Below are 20,259 nucleotides of genomic sequence, written 5' to 3' on the forward strand. Positions count from 1 at the left end.
CTAGTATGCTGCTAGTTGGGTGGTTCCTTATCACATAGTATAGAAACTGGAACATGACCCTTCTGTAATTAGAACACATTCTATTTGGGACTGCCCATGTCCAGTGCCAGGCCTCCCTGTGTTTCTTTACTTTCATGATTCTGTTCCTTAAAAGGTCCTGATCAATATTTATTCTGGCAGACATTTATCGACTGCCCCTAGGGGCTGGTGTGGAAGCCTAGGTGGGAGGTAGGTGAAGACAGGTGAGAGGAAGGTGGTGAGGAGAGCTGTGGCTGGATTTCAGCTGTGGTTGCCCAACATGGGGTAGAGACGGGTGAATATTGCTGTGGTGAACAGTGAAGATGAGCTTTCCCAGCTTCTTAGAGACTTTGTGTGGAGGGGATAGAATGGGATGGGTTTAGGGTTTGAAGGGAAGGCACAGAAGCCCACAGAGGCACTTGGAAAGACATGGTTAAGTGGCTGAGGTGGCACCAGGCCACAGGTCACAGCCTGAACCAGGTTCTGGCCCTGAGATCTCTTGACAGCCGCCTTCCTGACCACGCTGGAAATAGGCATTGGTGCTCCCTGGTTCTTCCTCTGCCATAGGAAATGGTGAGAGAGAATGCTACGTTTGTGAATGCTAAGTGTGCTGTGTGCGTTGGCAAAGCCAACAGCTAGTGCAGCTACCTTGAGCCAAAAGTAACTGACAAAGGGACAAGATGAGGAGGGCCCTGGGCTTTTACACAAGAATGCCAGACAGCGGGTGATGACTTGCTAGACACAAATTGCACCTACTTCAAAGGTTTTTCCTGCTGCAACTGTGTAAGGTCAATGGATGACTCGGGCGTTTTGGTGGTAGGTGGGTTCCTGTAGGTGTGGCCTAGAAAGAACATTGTATTTTGTAAATCACATTTGCCTTTAATTTGACTCTTTGTTTGTGTAGCCAAAAGAAGACCCAGAGAGCATCTCTCCTGTTTGAAGATGATTGTGACAGTGGAAGCTCTCTGTTTGGTTCTCCTCCCGCATCTGCTCCTCCTGCAACAACGGTATTTTTAACCTCTTAGACCCAGGAAGTAACCCTGAGGTGATGTTACGTGAATACTGATGCTTCCCTCAATCAGGTCCTAAAACCTGACCTTGGAGACTGAGTCTTATGGAAAAACTCGTTTGCCTGGTTTTAGATAGACATCTTCTGGTTAGTGGTATTTTACAGACGAAGCACACGTGCAAAGTCTGGAGAAAAGGATTCCACATCACGCAGCCCCTTCAGTGTCAGTTGTAGGCGTCTGAGTCTCAGGGGAGAGCAGGGGACAGCACTGTTGCACTCCTTCTAGAGGAACTGCCGGGCTCAGCCAGCCCCAGTGGCATGGAATTCTGCTAACATTAGACCAGGCCAGTTAATGTACAGGTTATTCCTTACAGGAGCAAGTTTCCAGTACTAACGCTTTGGTCCTGGTTTATATTAATAGTGAATCAGTAAAAAGAAAGGAAGTTCTGACACAGGCTACGACATGGATGAAGCCTGAGGACATAATGCTGAGTGAAATAAGCCAGCAACAAAAAGACAAATACTGTATGACTCTACTTACACGAGGTACCTAGGGTAGTCAAATTCATAGAAACAGTAGAAATGTGATCACCAGGGGCTGAGGCGGGTGCTGGGGGATGGAGAGTTGTTTAATGGGTACAGAGTTTCAGTTTTGCAAGATGAAAAAATTCTGGAGATTGGTTGTACAGTAACGTGGATATACTTACTACTACTGAACTCTATACTTAGAAATGGTTAAGATAGTAAATGTTGTGTTTTTTATGACAATTAAAGTTTTTTTAAAAAATTAAAAGTATGTGATGAGAAAAAAAAAGTCCATCAGTGCCTATCTAGTCTAAATAGTCTTCCAGCAATTACATCTAAATGGCATCACTAACCATGATCGCCTAAGCTAAAAGATTTAGCAAGTCTTCATGTTTTTTATATCAAAAGGAGTATTAAGAAATGAGAGGAAGGTGGCATTATGATAATATTTGTCCTGGGAACCTAGGGATACTGGAATCCTGTCTTTGGCCTGTCATTCATCCCTCCCCAACACATTCCCTATGTGGGTATATGTAAGTGTGTGCACACAGAACAAAGTGAGGCCAAGCAGCATTTTATTGCCAACTGGCAATTGCCAGCAGCCCCAAAGGAAACTTTAGAGCTTCTCAGGCTAGACCCCATGGAGACCTCCTTTACCTGAGCTGGGTTAGCCTCAAAGGCCAAGAATCAAGCAAAGTCATAGCCCGCTGTTGAGGGCCTTCGACCCCAACTTCAGATGTGTTAGAGACAGAAAGACTTGTAAGACAGGGAAGGAGGGATGTACCCCCCGAGATTCCCCCCATGTGGGAGCAGCCACAGAATCTAAAAAGGCAGCTCCTCCACCCTTGCTTGATGAGGAAGACTCTCTCCTTCCCACTGTGGTCATGGGTGACCATGTGCAGTCCCCGATGCCTGCACATCCCAAGGGACATTATACCCTAAGGGGTACAGTGAAGGAGGGAAATGGCAGTTAAGGAGCCTAGAACTTCCTCTTTTCTAGAGACCCATACCTGGCTCTTCTTCCATATCTCCTAAATATTTTTTGTTTAAAGTTTATTTTAAATTATACAGTAATATGTGGATGCCTTCTTAAAAAAGGGTTAAAACATGCACAGAGGGAGTTCCTTGGCAGTCCAGTGGTTAGGACTTGGCGATTTCATTGCCATGACCCCGGGTTCAATCCCAGGTCGGGGAACTAAGATCCTGCAAACTGCATGGTGCAGCCCCCTCATGCCCCCAAAAAGAAAGAAAGCAATAAAAGCTAGTCAAGGTGAAAAACAAATACAAACAAATGAAAAAACATGCGTAGAGAATACGAAGTCCCCATTCCATACTCCTCCCTAGTGTAATCATTGGTAACAATGTGTTGTCAATGCTTTTTTCATGCCTGTTTCTAGGCATTCTTGTCTTTTTTTCATTTAAATGAGATCATGTTTTACAGTTTTATGCATCTTTTTTTAAAAAAATCCTGCAGCATGTTTTTCATTTCCATAAACTCCATCTTGTTTTTTGTTATTTTTTGATCACTATATAGTATTCCACTGAATAACTACACCAGGACATGTGTGAATATTTCTCCTTTGATGGGGTGGTCATCACTGTTTCCTGCCAGTTTGTTAGGAATGTTTCTTCCCGTCCCTACAGTCTTGTCATCTTTAGCCTTGACTATTGAGATAATTTCTTAACTGGCCTGTGAATGCTCCTTCTCTTCATCTCTCCTTGCCGCTGCCCAAGTTATCTTCTCAAAGACCACCCGGTCCTGTCATCCCTTTGTCAAGCTGAGCCTGTAGCTGAACCTACCACGCCACCTGTAATTTCATTCAAAGTAGACTCAGCTTTTCCACCTTAACTCGCCATGCACTCTTGGTGACTCATGCTGTCCCAAAATATTCCAGAGGAAGTTGTTGTCTCTTTTTTCTGGAAATATTCTTCATATTTTCAGACCCAGTAAAGGTGTTAACTTGTCCTATTCCCAGACCAGGCCCATGCCAGTTACTGATTTAGGGACTGTTTCCTCACCACGGTCCCATTAAGTGCACAGCTTGTAGTAGAAGCTTGCAGCATTGCCGCTGCTTCTGAGTGCTCATAAGCTTTTCTTTGAATTACCTGTACTTGCATCTCCCTAAAGTGGCTTCATGGTTAAGAGAATCAGAAGATCTGAGTGGCTTTTCTTTGTAAATTATAAATAATAACTTCTACCCTGGATAAATGAGCAGTAATCTAATGAATTTTGAAGGTTCTGGAAATGTAAAACTTCTTTGAAACTGTAGTAATTATGATTGTTAAATAAGACAAAAGGTCAAAGGTATGCATCTTAAGTAACAGAACAACCTGCACACCTGAGTTTTACCATTTGTGAAATTTGATCGCCTTTAGGCAACATATAAAATATATTTTTTGTTTAGAGATCCTAGAATATTTTAAAGTAAGTTAAATATAACTCAACTGTAAACCTATCAAGAAATTAATTTCAGAATGAAGATGAAGAGTCAGCTTATCTTTAGGAAGATTTAAAATCAGTAGTTTGGGTGGCATTTTCCTTGGTTTAAGGACCATAGTTATATGAAGGGAGAATTTGGTCCACTGCACATCAGTCTCGTTTTTTACCTTGATCCACTTGCATCGACATTACATATAGTTTTCAGTGAGTCCAGCACATCCCACAAAAATTTTTTCCTTTGATCACTTTGGCTTCGTTTATTTCTTCTGAAACTCTTTTGTGGGTTTCCAGTCTTTTATTTCAAGTTCTAATGATGATGCACGGACCGTTTTCTAACAATAACTAAAAATTTGCTTACCTTATTCTTCTTATTTATTCATAGTTTTTTCTATCATAGTCAGTCATGTTCTTCTTTAGTTTCCCAAACTTGTCTACCTAACTCGATTTAGATATTGCTTCAAAGTTTACTTCCTCATATCATCTAGTCTAGTTAGTAGGATAGAGTTACTGCTTTTCTCTCAAGCATTTTTTTTTTTTGTGGTACGTGGGCCTCTCACTGTTGTGGCCTCTTCTGTTGCGGAGCACAGGCTCCGGACGCGCAGGTTCAGCGGCCATGGCTCATGGGCCCAGCCGCTCCGCGGCATGTGGGATCTTCCCAGACCAGGGCACGAACCCATGTCCCCTGCATTGGCAGGTGAACTCTCAACCACTGCACCACCAGGGAAGCCCCCTCAAGCATTTTTGATAAGTCACTTGCCCCAAGCATGCCAATAACTCTGGGCAAGTCACGTGACCTCAGTTCCCTAATCTCTGAAATCCCTGCCTCCCAGGTAAGGAACAGATGAGAGATGGGGCAAAGTGCTCACAAACTTGTGCTGAGCCCCTGCTTGATATAAAACACCGTGACTGGCTGTGGAAATATACTGCATGATCCTTTCAAATGAGTGGGCAAAGAGATGTACGATAGCTATTAATGTAAATTAGGAGGAAAGTATAGTTAAGGGCTAGGTATAGACATAAATATTCTTATCAACGAAGCACCTGATACTTACTGAAGAGAACAGGAAAACCTTCGTGGGTGACATCTGAGCTGAGCCTTGCTTGAAAGATGAGGAAGATTTGTTTCTCCAGACAGTGCAGATCAAGCGTGGAAGTGTGGACGTTTACAATAGGTTTAAGGAATAGTGAGGATTGATGAGGTGCAGGTGGATGAGGGTCATAAAGAGGGGCTAGTTGATTGTCACGTTTAGCATTTGCTTAATGCACACAGCGCAGGTTTGGGGTGGGAGATAAAGTAATCTGGTGGGTGTTTTATTTTAGCAAGACATCTCTGGATGATGTCATACAGCTGAAAGGTAAGGGGCGGGAGGCAGAGAGGAGAGACTAATGATTGGGTGGCAGAGGTTAGGACCTAAGCCATGGTGCACACAAGGAGTTAACAGATGCAAGAAGACAGGTTCAGACCTTGTGATGGCAGAAACTGTCTGCAAGTCTGAGGTGGTGGTGGTATTGCTTCTCCCTGTTTGTGCGCCCTTCACTGTCCTGTCCTGTCTCTCCCGACCCCAAAGTTTAGCTAATGCCTTAAAGAGGACTGTGCTTCTGGGTGTTCAATACATTGCCATGCTCGTCAGGCACACGTTTTGTTTGTTTGTTTTTGAGGATGTCATTTATTCTTCTTCTGATAGAAAAAAGAGACTGTCCCTGACGTACCACCTCTGCTGTTCAGTGATGAAGAAGAGAAGGAGGCACGGTTGGGAGTGAAACCGGTGGCTAAGAAGGCTGAGAGCGCCAAAGAGTCGTCAGAATTTGGGAGAACTAGTGTGGCTGAGGAGTCAGGAAAGGTGGACTTTTTTTTTCTTGTATAATCTGATATTTTTGTCTCTCACGTGTTCTTGTAAAACCCACACACGCACACACATACCCTTACATTTTTCTACCACAGAAAACAAACGGCTCATTTGTTGAAAATTTTGAAAACACTGAAAAGTATGAAGAAGAAAATCTGTGATCCTGCCATTCAGGGAGACCTTCAACATTGCTCTTGCCTCTCCATCTCTTTTCTAGGCATATGTGCGCACACAATGATGTGCATTTTTCCCGTTTTACATTATTATGGTCATTGTGTCAGTGTCCATTTTGCCTTTCTCTGTCTCATCTCATTTTTCCTTTCGGTTTTCTCTCTGCACGTCTGTTCTTTCTGACTGGCTCTCTTCTCCGTAGTCTGTTTCCCCTTGCTCTCTTCTAGTCCCACCTGTACTTAAATTACAATGACAGCTTTAAGAAGATTTTAGTTTACCAATCTTTTACATTTAGTTGATGTTGGCTGTGAATTACAGAGTGAAGTGAAATTTGGCTTTCTTCTAAAGCATTAACTTTCTTCTCCTGGGCGGGCTGTCCTCTCCTGCAGGAGGCCTATGGATAAGGCGGCTGGCTGCATCTGGGAATCAGCAGTTCTTTCAGTCTCTGTCTCCTTTTTCTTTTTTTCTAACTTTTCTCTTACTCTCGCACTTGTGTGTGTTCAGCTATCTAGGTTTACTGTCTCTTCTAGGGCCTATGTGAAGAACGTTGCATATACTTTTCCTGTTGAGGCTTCTTGGGGCTACAGTGATGCAAACATTTTACCTATACCTGAATCACTGTGTGACATTCTCTTCCTGTTGTTTCAATGTGGCCTTTCCTGTGTTGCTGTAGCCCATTTTCCCCTTGAACTCTAGCTGCTTGTTGTACTGCTGTCTCCCTTGCTTGAGGATAAGCTTTTTGAGGATTGGGGCCATGTTCATTTTGCTCTCCATTGCATCTGTGGTGCTTAGCTTATTACCTCGCACATAGTAGGCACTTTCAAAATTACATATTTTTTTAAAGAAGTAGATATTTCCTTCATAGTTTAACCACTTTGAAATTAGGATGCACCTCACAATCGATGGCATGTTTAATTGGGAGTTTGTTTTTTTTTTTTTTTCTCAGCAGTTCATACAGGAACAGTGATTCTTACAGTCAATGGTATCTTGCCTGAAAGGTGGTGCTTGTTGAATGAATAAATGTTGCATTTTATGATTATTTTAGAGATTCTTCTAATTGCATAATACAGTATAAGCCTTCTACAAGTTGTGTCCAATTCTGTCAATTAGGCCTCTCCCTTGGAGTTATGTCTTAGTTAAATACTAGGAAATATATGATCCGTTTCCAGTGATTGGCATTTGTGTCATACCTGTGACTTCAAAGTTATTTATAGCTCATGAGCAACCTATGTGGCTCAGGGTTATAACTGATATATATGTATCTTGTTTGGAAGGAGTTATAAATATAGGCTTTAAACTGATTGGAAAAAATCATCTTTGATTATGAATTATCTGTACTAGACTCTCCATTGGAGTGGCCGATCAAGAATTGGCCTGAGTGTTTTGTTACCTGGGAGTAGGTGTGATTAGCTGTCATGCCCTGAAACATGCAGGTGTGACAGTTACTGAATTAATGAGGAGCTTGGGAGGCCCCACAATAGAATTTTTGTTTCCAGGTGTTACTCATTTTTCTTCCTTACTATTTCCATTTTCAGGAAGGATCTCTGAATGTATCTACTCAGGAAGCAGCCAAGCATTCTGATTTATTTTCTGCATCATCCCCATTGGATAGAGGAGCTAAAACTAGAACCAAAACTGTTCTTAGCTTATTTGATGAGGAAGAGGATAAAACAGAAGATCAAAACAGCTTCCAGGCTCCGAAGGAAGAAGTAGGAAAGGTGAGCAAAAAGCTGTAAAGGTTCAAATCTTTAGAAGGATAAAAAAGTCTCATTTCGCGGTGTCAGTTGTGTGATGTGACTTGCTGAAGAATGGAGGGTTCCAGCTTCCTCACATTCTTACCATCACTTGTTGACTTTTTTGATAATGGCCAAGTGTTGGTGAAGATGTTGAGAAACTGGAGCCCTCCTTCATTGCTGTTAGAAATGTAAAATGGTGCTGCCACTTCAGAAATCAATTCGGTGCTTCCTCAGATTCTTAAATATAAGAGTTACCACATGACCTAGCAATTCCACTCCTAGGTATATAACCAAGAGAAATTAAAACATAAGTTCACACAAAAACTTGAATGTAATGTTCCCAACAGGTATTATTCATAATAGCCAAAAGATGGAAACAACTCAAATGTCTATCAGCTGATGAATGGATAAACACAATGTGTTTTAGCCATACAATGGAATATTATTTGGCAATAAAAAGTGAATTACTGATACATGGTACAACATAGATGAACCTTGAAAACATGCTGAATGAAAGAAGCTAGTGACAAACACATTACGTATGAATTCATTTATTTGAAATGTCTTGAACAGGCAAATCCATGGAGAGAGAAAGTAGATCAGTGGTTGCCTGGGTCTGGGGAAAGAGGCGGACAGGAATGGAGAGTGACTGCTAGTAGGTTTGGAGGTTCTTTATGGGATGATGAGAATGTTCTAAATTTAGATTGTGGTGGTATTTACACAGCTTTGTGAATATATTATAAACCATTGAATTACACACTTTAAATAGGTGAATTTTATCTCAATAGAAGTATTAAAAAAAGAGAAAACAGGCGATGGGCCATAGATTGCCAATAATTTTTTGTAAATCAAACTGAGGATATAGTCCATGTTGATATTTGCAACAAATGTTTTATGAATTTTCTTATTATACCAGTAGGATAGCCCCATTTATAAATGAGAGCTACACACAGTGAATATGAATAATTTGCTGTATTTTCTTCCAGTCTCTTACTGTGTTTGATTTTGTATATGATTTTCATGGTTGTAAAACTTTGAACCTTAGTTGCTATGTTACAGTAATTTTTATATATAATCAATAATAATTATTAGTTAATTTTTAATGTAACACATTTTGTCAGAAGTGAGTTTTTTTGTTTGTTTCTGTCTGTGGTTGTGATACTAAAGAAAGGGAAGAATTTTAGAATGTCAAGTCTGGGGCATTATAGTATCAAACCAAGTAATGTGATAGTAACTTTCAAATATCAGATACCCTAGGAAACAGAAAGAACTTGTTTGGAATCTGAAGGTAGTGGGGTGGAAGGTGGATGGGCATAGGAGAAGGTTGGCTGATCACACCCGTGCCAGCTCTTTGGCCTAAGATGCTGGTATGTAGAAGTTAAGGATATGTGCTTGACCACTCTGTGTAATTTCTTGTATTAAATCAGCTGCTGTCTCATTCTTCCCTTTGGGCATGAGATGGAGAGAACTTGTTTAACTTTATGTGTTTTCACCCCTAAAATGTTTCTCAGTATGGAACTAAGGATTGTTTTTTAAATAAACAGTTCAGATTCAAATACTACACAAAGGTTGAAAGATGATCTTTCCAGATTATGTATATGTTATCTGTTTTTGTAAATATATTCTCCACTGTTTTTAGTATCTCCAAAGTATTCCATTGTGTGACTGTGTCATTCCCCTTCTGATGGGCACTCAGGCTGTGTCCAACCTTTAGCCACTATAAACAGAGCCACAAGGAATATCTTTGTTGTTTCATCTTTGTAGCTGTGTATTATTTCCTTGAGGTAAAGCCCTAGGTGTCTATAAAATACGTGAACTTCCCTCTTTTTTCCTAGAGTCCTGATCCTAATGCCTGCCCCAAGAGCACAGGTGTCTTTCAGGATGAAGAGCTCCTTTTTAGTCACAAGCTTCAGAAGGACAATGACCCAGACGTTGACCTTTTCTCCGGCACCAAAAAAACCAGGGTCAGTTCCAAATGGTTCTCCATGTCATAGCTTTGTTATTATGTTAAATATTGTCTCTGTAGCTCACCTGACTCTCTTTGTAAATTGTTTTTGTTTTGGATATTGAATTTAAGTTTTTTCTATTCTAGTTGTTAGAGCCAAGTGTTGGGAGCCTGTTTGGGGATGATGAAGATGATGATCTTTTCAGCTCTGCCAAGTCGCATCCTTTGGTATCAGACTTTTGTTCTCAATACTGTGGTGTGTGGGAAGGCTTCTGGGAAAGGAAATGAATGTCCCCTTACGTGACTAAGGAAAATGCTCACTAGTAAATGAACAGCAAATAATGTGCTCATGATGGTGTTCAGGTTGTCTCCATCTTATGTTTCCTAACGTTAAACTATTAACTAACCCAGGCTCTCTTACCGTATTACAAATCTGTTTGATTTTTAAGTTGTTCATTGAAAGACCAGTACATATGATATGGTGACAAAATATTCATGCCTTTCAGGTGCAAAGCTGTAAATCTGAGTGTTAGGCCATGTGTGTCATTTCCCTCCCTTCCCCAGTAGATTTTTAAGTACTCTCTATTTTCTCTTTATCACTGAGAGGACGCCTGGTCTTTAGAACTCTATTTCTGAAATGCTGCCTTTAAATTTGTTTGTTCAACCCTCATTTGTGAAATGACTTTTAAAGTCAGAAGCTATTTTCTCTTTTTGCATTGTGACTTTTCCTTAAAATTTCTAAGATATTTGACAGACTTGGGGTATTCTTTGCTTTTGAAGATCCCAGAAAAGAAGGTAGTGAAAAAAGACCACTCTGTTTCCTCTTTCAAGAACCAGAAACATCCTGAATCCACTCCAGGTATCAAAGAAAAAGGCATATGGAAATCGGAAACACCTCAGGTTAGAACTGATCTCTTTAAGGACTTTCAGCTCTTGTTTGCATTGTAGTATAGTTTAATTGCATCATGCAGACCCCGGGGTCATTCAGAGTTCTCTTAATTAAGGAGAAAATAGCAACTAGGACTACCTCCCTTTGTTTACTTTTTTTTTAAACCCCTGCTCATTTCTCCTCTCTCACTCCACACTGGTTCCATGAATCTATACTTATCATTATTACTTGTGGAGTACCTGCAAATTCGATTCCAAGATAGAGTTATGGCAGGATTAAGATCTTCCCACTAGAACAACATTTCTCCCTTTGGGCTACCTTGGAGTAGGGTTCCATTAGAATTAAATATGAATTATATCCACTTTCTTGATTCCCTCTCTGTGTTATGTCTTATGAGATCATTGCTATTAGGCCTCCATCCTCAGCAGTCTTCTCTGTGGCGCTCCTCCTGAGGGCAGAGCAGGGCTAGACAGTGAGTTATGGTCCTGGCTTACAGCTGTCCCTGGATGTCTCATTGAGGCCTCAGTGTTCTGAGCTGTGAAAATGAGGCACTAGGACTCACACATCTCCAGCGACTCAAGTCTCAGCTTCTTTTGCTTCTAGAACTAGTGCATTAGGCTTGGGTGAATTTCTGTGTGCTCTGTAATATTTGCTGTGTGAGATAACCAGCATGGTCATGCTTCCAGCTGGTCCAGTTTTGGAGCTCTGACACACTATAATTCTTATGAATCTTATTCATGATCTTTGTCTCCCTTTCCTCCATGTGTGGTCTTACAGCCTTCCACTTACACAACGGATAAGGAAGCACAAATGAAGTAATGTTAGTGAAATGTTTTGAGGCCCCAGGAGAGATGTGAATGCCTTTCCCATTATAGAATTATAGAAACCAACATCTTTGTTCCATCACAGATTTATTTTCAGGCATATGTGTAATCCAAGAGACACTTTTCTATTTCCCCAATGGATTTTTAACTGAGTGTAATTTCACACAGGACTCACCAGGTCCCGCTCCATTTAAAACCAAAGAGCCATCCCCTTGGATCTGGAAAATTCAAGTAATTATAACATGTCTGGAACCTTCATTGCCGGCCTTGTGGCATCTGTAAAGTTTCTTGGGTTTTCCTTTTGTCAGCTGCTGCCAGGCGTTTTCTCATCTCTCCCCCACCCTCTGGTTGTTGCTTCCTGTGTGCTGTGTCTGTAACATCTCTTCTTTGGTCCTGTGGTGGGCACAGGGGTATAGCCCTCTGATTTAATTCTAAGACTAGATCAGGAGACTTCCCTGCCTTTCTCTTTCTCCTCTCGTACTATATATTACATACACCAAGTCTTTCGTCATGTGTCACAGTAATAAGAGTAGACTGCTGTGTTTAAGAAAACATACAGAGTAAGTGTCATTTTTCTTCTTTAGGCAAATTTAGCCATTAACCCAGCAGCCTTGCTGCCTACAGCGGCTCCCCAGATCTCTGGAATGAAGTCTGTTTTGCCAGAATTGGGCGTTCCTTCGTCTGAACCTGGGAGAATCCACAGTCTGGAAAGTATGCCCACTCTTCCCGGGAGTGGGGAGGCCGGCGTGAGTTTTGACCTTCCAGCTCAGGCAGACACCTTACACAGTGTGAACAAGGTGATGAAACCACCTTTGCTTGCTTGCCTGCTTTTTTTAAAACCAGAACAGTTTGTATGTTTCTTCCGAGTTCATCAGTTGCACACGATAGGCTGACCCCGATTCCTCATTTGAAGGAGGCGTCTCATCTTTCCTTGAGCCTCTCCGCCCTCCTTCCACCTCCCTAGTTCTGTGTCCACTCTTCCACTGCCTGCCTTTGTTACATTTACATTCTGCTCAGTAGCTAGCTCACTAACTCCTGGCTGCCACCTGGAGGCCTTCTGAACACTGAGCAGATCATGTCCTTACCGTTTGCTTCCTCTGCCGTCTCCTTACTGCTCAAAGGAGGACGTTCAAGCTCCTTGGTTTGGTATTAAAGCCATTTACAGTCTGTGCTATCCGAAGCTTCCAGCTTTCCCACCAGTCGCCCCACACTGTCAGCCTAAGTCCAGTCACCAGGAACCATTCCCCAAACACACATGCCCCAACGTGCTGCTGCCATCAGCTCGTGCTGCTTCCTCTGTCAGGAATGCTCTTCCTCATCGACAGCTCTGCACAGACTTCACAGTTTCTGTGACATTTCCCCTCCTGCCCCTGTCCTGGGCTCCCTCTCTGAGATCCCGTGGCAATTACGGTCCTGTCACACTGTTGCATAGGACTGTGGACTGGTGCTGGATGGACCAGGACCTCTTTGAGGTTTTACTTTTATTTCAATTGGTTCTCTTTTCTTATATCCGGTCTTCCTTCTCAAATCTTAGCTGTTATCTGAGTAATCAACAGTACCAAGGATGACCCTGCAAATACATTCATTTCAAGTGTTTCCAAACCTGTTTTACTTATGAAAAATAAAACATCCCTTTCTTTTTTTCTGTTAGCTGATTTTGTTGTTGTTAAGTTTAAATTGTTCCTGAAATAATTCGTGAAATTGCGACATAGGCAAAGTACAGTTAAGTACTTTGCCCAAAGTACAGTTAAGTACTTTGCCCAAAGTAGCTTGTGCCTTCTTAAAACTACTTGATGGTATATGTTGGAAAATGTTACAAATACTGCATTATTGCTAATAAGTGACTCATATTTTGAGGTTATATTGAAAGTTCTGATTCCTAAGCCGCATTTTTTTACATGAAATATTTAAAATTTGGATTTAGTGTTTGTTGACTTGAAGAAAAGAGCATCTGAGATTACCTTTCTGTCTTTATCATCTTATCTCCCTGTTTCTGGAGCCTGATTTTAGGCTATCCCCCAGTAAAGCTTATTGCCAGAATCCCACTGATTCTTTCTCGTTTTGAAAGATACCCACATATAAACTTAGGGCAGAGAAGGAAGGGTCCAGGGAGTGCTGTGGGACACAGGACAGTGTGGCACAAGCAGTGTGGCTTCCAGTGGCAGATGAAGCCTTTTGTATCAAATTGAACAGAAATTGCCCTCAAAAGACTCAAAAATGGGGGACAGTGAAGGATTAAGAATGAGTCTTAGAGTACTAGGAGCTATTAAACGCCTTTGGAAATCTTTAAGAAATAACCTCTTCTGTCTTAGATAATATCTCGATTGAGGGGAACCTGACAACCTAACAGTATTTTGAGTTGCTGATGATTTGCTATGTTAGTTTTGAGCACCTTTTAAAAAACCATCAGGTCAGCATGTGGTTTTTGCCATTGCAGAGCCGGGTCAAAGTGAGAGGGAAGCGCAGACCACAGACACGCGCAGCTCGGCGGTTGGCTGCCCAGGAGTCCAGTGAGGCTGAGGACATGAGTATCCCCAGGGGATTTGTTGCACAATTGGCAGATGGCGTCATTTCAACAGATGGTCATCAGCCACAGCCCAGGGCAGCTGGTGGAGAAGACAGCTCTGAGGAGGCCGTGGCAGCTGCCATTCCAACTTGGGCAGGTGGTCCTGTGCTTGGGACAGACAGAAACCCCTTTGTGAAATCTCTGGGTCAACCTCTTGAGGATGACCTTTTTGATTCTGGAGATATCTTTTCCAAGGGCATTGCATCTCAGTCCACGGGGAGAAGAAAAGCCAAGGTGAAGGCAGCAGACAGCCTGGCCAACCCGGCAGGGGGAAGTAAAGAAAAAAGCCCCATGTTTCCTGCTCTCAGTGAGGCAGTCAGTGATGATGATCTCTTTCAGTCTGTTAAACCAAAACCAGCAAAGAAAACAAATCCTTTCCCTCTCCTGGAAGATGAGGACGATCTCTTTACAGACCAGAAAGGCAAGAAGAATGAGTCAAAATCCAACAGTCAGCAGGATGTTATCACAAAAGCACAAGATATTTTTGAGGTAGGTAATAGGACATAACAATACATTTTTGTGCAGGGTTCTTTGTTAAGGAAAATACCTGATTGGGTCATTTGAGCCACAGATTGTATTAAACCTGTTTGGTTGCTGCCCTGTATCTACTTGCTTAGTAATTATAATTAGGTTCTTTTATTAGTAACTCTGAAACTTATTCAGAAGTGGTTTTCTATTTTGTTTCTGGCCATAACCATTGATGCAAGTCTTGATTTTTATAGTTTTTATCTAGCTATTGCTGCAGTCAGCATAGATAAAGTAGCATCTCTACAGCTTGAGTGTGTAACCTCTGGTTCTTGGGGAAACAGGCTCTGGCTGGAGCTGATGATTTAACGCAAGCGGTAAGGCCTTCAGTGACACTCTTCGGGCAGATGTTTATTGAGCATCTGGGAAGTGGAAGCACAAGGTGAACTAGGACCAGTGCTCTGCTCCCCAGAGCTCTCAGGGAGGGGAATTGGATATAGACAGAGCCGCATATAAATAACGTTTTCAGGTATTGTTAAGGGTCTTAAAGAAAACAACCCAGGGCAGTGGGGCAGAGTGATGGGTTGGGGTGGGAGGTGCTCCTTCAGGTAGGACTGATAGAGAAGGGTTCTCTGTACGGCTCGAGGTTTAGCTGGGACTAGAAGAAAGAGAAGGACCATGCCAGGCAGAGATCTGGAGTAGCAATTCCCGATAGAGGGGCAGCTCACATGGCTGTTCCAGAACCCTGTGGCAGTTTGCATTTCTACAACTTGTTGAAATTAGTGTATGTCGTAAAGTAAAAACTTGATTTAAAATTGTTTTGCTTGTTTTTTGGCTTACAAGGATGATATATTTGCTACAGAAGCAATGAAAGCCTCACAAAAAACAAGAGAGAAGGAAAGAACGTTTGACTCCAACTTGTTTGATGATAACATTGATATCTTTGCTGATCTAACTGTAAAACCAAAAGAAAAGTCCAAAAAGAAAGTGGAAGCTAAGTCTATATTTGACGATGATATGGGTAAGTTTAGTTTTCTGCATATGACGGAGAGAGTCATTACTGTTCAGCGACTTTATATTTCTCCTGCTACTTTTGTCTTGACCCTTTCCTGGAAAATGTTCCCCAGTGGGTTTCCTTTGACTTGCTATATACTCCTGAGATAGACTGAGGGTGGATAAGTAAATGGCCTAGTCATTTTGGTGAAACAGTGTTTTGTTATGATGGATATGAAGGAGTTTGAAGGAGCCCAGAGTTTGACTTTCAAGTATAATTTTGCTTTTTTCTTAGTGTGCCCCCTGCCAATCATCTATGACAAATCTGAACACTGATGTCATGAAAGGAGGATCAGAAACTACCCCACATGCTAAAGTAGGCTGAGGTGGCTGCCTCGGGTGTGATGCAGTTCTAGCTGGAGAGTGAGCGTTAGTGGTTCGGAGGATGGAGGGGCAGTGCAGGAGGAGAGGACTGTATAGGAAAGCAGGCTGTAACTCAGACTTTACCTCTCACCAAAGATCTTCTGTGTTTGTAAACATGTTCATTTTCTCTCCATAGTGTAATGTCTACTTTATTACTGGGCAAGCCAAATGCCCCATAACCCAAAATGTAGGACTTCTGATATGTCCTGTGTTAGTGCATAGGACTCAGGCTGAGGCCATATACACTTCCTACTCCCCCACCTCCTCTCTCCCAGTCTGGACCTTGGGGTTAACTGGGAGAAAGCTGGTACTGCAAAGCCACACTTTTTCGACTCCCCAAGCAAGTGTGCTCTGTCTCTACCTGCTTCCCACTACAAGGTACAGAAGAGACTTTATTACAAAAAAAGTAATACATGTTATAATAGATTAATACTATTTGTAAAATGTAAAAAGTAAAAAGCTAGCCCTAGAGGTAACTATTATTGAGAGTTTGGTGTGTCCCCTTTCAGATATGGTGACAGTAATATAGGTTTGTATACATATAAACGTATACTTATTTTTTCAGTGTTTTTCCATGTCAGTACATAGAGATCTACTTCCTTGTTTTTAGTAGTTGTGTACTGTTGCTTTATATTTAGCCATTAGCCTATTGAGAGTGATCTAGATTGTTTCTCCATTTTCTCTGTTACAAATGATACCATAATCTTTAACATTTGTACATACATATCTTTATGTACACATGCTAAAATCTCAGTAGAATAGAATCCTAGCAGTAACATTACTGAGTTACTATCATTACTGAGTAAAATGAGTCATGGAGCATTAGAGTCAGTGAAACATTAAACACAAGTGTAGTCATAAAGACTTAGACGCTTAGCATTTAGGTGCTGCAAACAGATGCATTTATTCTGAAAGAGGGTGACCTGTGTTGGATTTCCCTTTGCTTATTTTTAGTGCCTTTTCCTTTTAAAATCCAGTGGGAAAAGAATGTAGAAATAAGTATAATGCATAGATGGTAAAGTCAGGGGCTGGATTGGAGATTCAGTTATCTTTCCACTTTTCCTCTCCTGCATGTGCACACACACAGCTTTGTAGCTGAGAAAATTATGCTCAGAGAGAAAATGTGACTTGTATGTGATCATAAAACTTAGTAGCAGAACCAGGACCAGAATCTAAGAGGCTTGGCTCTATCTTAGTGTTTTTTGGTATCCCATACTGTTGTCAGACTTGAGTCTTTGGTTGTTTGTGTAGATGTGTCTTAAAAGCACCCATTTTCTTGCCTATTCAACAACTCTTTTTTTTTTTCTTTTTCTTTTTTTCCTTTTTAAAGATGATATCTTCTCCTCTGGTATCCAGGCTAAGACAACCAAACCAAAAAGTCGATCTTCACAGACAGTGCCTGAATCAAGATCTGAACAGAAGGTGTCCAACATATTTGATGATCCCTTGAACGCCTTTGGAGGCCAGTAGAGTGTACCGGGTATCCTTCAGCTACATCCTTGAGTTAATGATGCTGTCTTCTGTGCTCACTGTCTTAACTGAATTATAAAAAGCATATACTGAAACAGCTAGCTCACTTCTTACCCAACGTACTTAGTATTTTTCTGTACTGGTTTTAATCATGCTTAATACTGCCAAACAGAAATAAATGTTTCACTGTTTCGTTATTGTTTTTGCTTTTTTAACCATATTTTGATTAGCCTTGGTGGGGCCATGGTTTAGGGTCATTAGAAAAGAAACCTATTTGTGCCTTTCATGGGTGGGCAGGGACTCCCAGAGGTAGCAAATGCCAGACAGATGACCAGGAGTCTTCCCTACATGTATGGGAGCCCTAACTTAGAACCAAGGCACTTGATAGAGGAAGAGGATGAGAGATTATAAACTTCATGAGTCTTTGTAATAGGAGAGGAGGTTTTCTCTCATTCCACTGAATTCTGAAGATGCCTCTATAGGTCCACTAAAGCAAGGTTTGGCAAACTGTAGTCCTCTACTGTCTGTTTTTGTAAATAAAGTTTTATTGGAAAGAACCATACCCATTCATTTATGTATTGTCTATGGCGGTTTTCACCCTACCTCCAATGCCAGAGTTGAGTAGTTGTGTCAGAGACTGGATGGCCTACCGAGTCTAAGATATTTTCTTTGTGGCCCTTCACAGAAACAATTTGCTGACCCTTGCTCTAAGGCATCCATTTCCATTCCTTGGAGCTTTGCATTATTTTTTGAAAGGGCAGAATGAACCCAGATAATGGTAGGAAGAAGTGCTGAGGATGGAAATGTCAGCTTCTAGAGCACCACTGTTTCACAGAACTCTGCACTGATGGGAATGTTCTACAACTGTGTTGTCCATTGTGGATGGCTGACCACCCCCCCCCCACCTCACCCCCCGCCCTTCTAGTCTGTTTTCCTGTGCTGTGCCATCTTGCTCATGAGTATTCAATCTGTAACCGTGGCACAATCTTGTAAGCAGACCCAGGTGGCTTCACCAATTCTGAAGCCAGTAACTTCTTCCTTGGTTACTTTTAAGGTTGAATTGGGAATTGCTCATAGTCAGAGATTTCGTATAGCTCTCACACATCAACTGTTTGTCCAGCTCTGCTGCGAGAATGACCCAGCAGCAGAAGAGGGTACACACTAGCTGCCTATTCCTTTTCCCTATCCCTTTAGCGCATCTTCCTTCTGTCCCTTAGGTTACTTGTGTACAGTTTCCTGCTCTGAGCCCAATGTGGGATCTGACTCAGTAAGCATTTGTTAAACATGTTTTTCTTTTGGAATGATCAAATCTGCTGACCCATCATTAGCATTGATTCCAGGGAATTCAGGAGACAATAGAGTTAGAAAATAGGCAAATTGCTATTTTGAGAGGGTTGAAAGCGGGAGGGAACTTAACACTCACTGGTCCGATGGTAGGCACTTTTCATGTCAGTCTCCTTAACTCTACCAGATAGGTGTTGTCCTCATTTCACAGATGAGGCTAAAATCTGGAAGCAGAGTGGACCAGCGGAACAAGTTTGGATTTTTTTATTGAGACCTAGATTTAAATCTGCCACTTAGAGCTGTTTGAGTATGGGCAAATTGTTTCACCTTTCTTAGCTTCTGTTTCCTTCTTTGTCAAGTAGGGGTTTCAGTACCCACCTTGCAGGATTGTGATGGGACAGAATATGCAAAGATCCTTGTTAACTATCTGGCACTTGAAACATGGTAGATGATGATGGTGAGAATGAATGAACTGGCCAAGAGCTTCCAGTGTTGGAACCCAAGGCTTTAAGCTCATCCACCTGACTCCAAAGCTCCTTCTCACAGTTCTCCCTGACTGAGAGGGGTGGCAGGTTTTAGAAACTAAGGTTTTGCTTCAGTAAGATTCATTTCATCACAGGCACTCATTTAAGAATTTAGTATACAAAGATAATAATCATATCTCTGTCCTCACGGGGCTCCAGTCAACTCAGTATTAGAGTTTAAGAAGGAACCAGTGGCAAGAGAGCCTGAAGATGAGTGAAAGCACAGTCCCTTATCATACATATACCTCAATGTATACTCAATGGTTTGTTGAATGATGGAGATAATTTGGTGGGTGGGGTCTCAGAGGAGAGTAAGAAGGGACAGGCAATGGAGATTAGGTATTGGGGTTCATTTTAGACTGGTTCCTCCGAGTCACAAGATGATAAGTGAAGCTGCAGTGAGAGGGAGATTACTGTTTATTGTCAGTTGAGTAATCCACCTAGTAAAATAGTAGGCCAGGAGGGCTGGAAAATCTGTAAACCTTGGATTTAGAATACCTACAGGAAATGAAGATAAAAAGAAGCAGTGGGGGTCCATGTCAGGCTGGAAGGTTTGTGTTGTCTGTTATGTTGTGCACCTGAGCTCAACAGCTTGGGAATTAGAACTGGAGGGAAAAAAAAGGGTGGCTGGGCATAGCCGACGCTGCGATTTGACAACCCAAGGTACCCACTCAATTTCAACTCTACAATTCTCAGTAAATTGGGTGAGGAATAAATGGATAAGATCTACAGAGCTTGTTTGCTTTCGCCCTTGCTTTCAACCAGGCATGGCAATGTCCCCATGTTTCAGATGAGGTACGTGAGACCAGAAACGTTAGAGGTCAGTAAAGCGCAGGAAGGGTGATTTGTTTAAGCCAGGCCGGCCTGGACCGCACTGGAAGTGCACAGGCTCTGGGAAGGCCATCGACGGGGACTATCCCCGCAGCACGTCGGGCACATCTAAGAGCGCCTTAATTTGGTGTCAGGGAGGGTGTTGTCCATACTCTCCTTAGGCCACAGGCCAACCCCACCGTTCCCAGAAGCCTGTGCGACTGGTCTCCAGCCCGCCCGCTTCGGCCGGAGTCAGCAGGCCACTGTTAGTAATATAGGATTAACATCCGGGCCTCTCCTAACCAACAACCACCACCGAA

At 42.0% G+C, this 20,259-nt stretch overlaps 1 protein-coding gene across 18 annotated transcripts in view; it reads left to right on the plus strand.

The window, feature by feature from the left end:
- LOC113623108 (WASH complex subunit 2) overlaps positions 1–17,878 on the plus strand; it is a 56,478-nt gene extending 38,600 nt beyond the window's left edge. For 7 of the 18 annotated variants that reach the window (XM_027111787.1, XM_027111798.1, XM_027111795.1 and 4 more), the window contains 11 exons: positions 923–1,025; positions 5,678–5,833; positions 7,546–7,728; positions 9,582–9,710; positions 9,839–9,919; positions 10,472–10,591; positions 11,573–11,635; positions 11,989–12,201; positions 13,842–14,459; positions 15,279–15,456; positions 17,182–17,518. In XM_027111787.1, coding sequence (XP_026967588.1) covers positions 923–1,025; positions 5,678–5,833; positions 7,546–7,728; positions 9,582–9,710; positions 9,839–9,919; positions 10,472–10,591; positions 11,573–11,635; positions 11,989–12,201; positions 13,842–14,459; positions 15,279–15,456; positions 17,182–17,321 — 1,984 coding nt within the window. In that variant the 3' untranslated portion in view covers positions 17,322–17,518. Of the gene's footprint in view, positions 1–922; positions 1,026–5,677; positions 5,834–7,545; positions 7,729–9,581; positions 9,711–9,838; positions 9,920–10,471; positions 10,592–11,572; positions 11,636–11,988; positions 12,202–13,841; positions 14,460–15,278; positions 15,457–15,723; positions 15,805–17,181 lie in introns of all 18 variants that reach the window. The other 11 variants (XM_027111792.1, XM_027111793.1, XM_027111799.1 and 8 more) reach the window with 9 other exon arrangements.
- Positions 17,879–20,259: the final 2,381 nt, after the last annotated feature.

This window comes from Aethalodelphis obliquidens, unplaced genomic scaffold (assembly GCF_003676395.1).
Source record: "Aethalodelphis obliquidens isolate GAN/ISIS:26980383/991018 unplaced genomic scaffold, ASM367639v1 scaffold11, whole genome shotgun sequence".
Taxonomy (NCBI): Eukaryota; Metazoa; Chordata; class Mammalia; order Artiodactyla; family Delphinidae; genus Aethalodelphis; species Aethalodelphis obliquidens.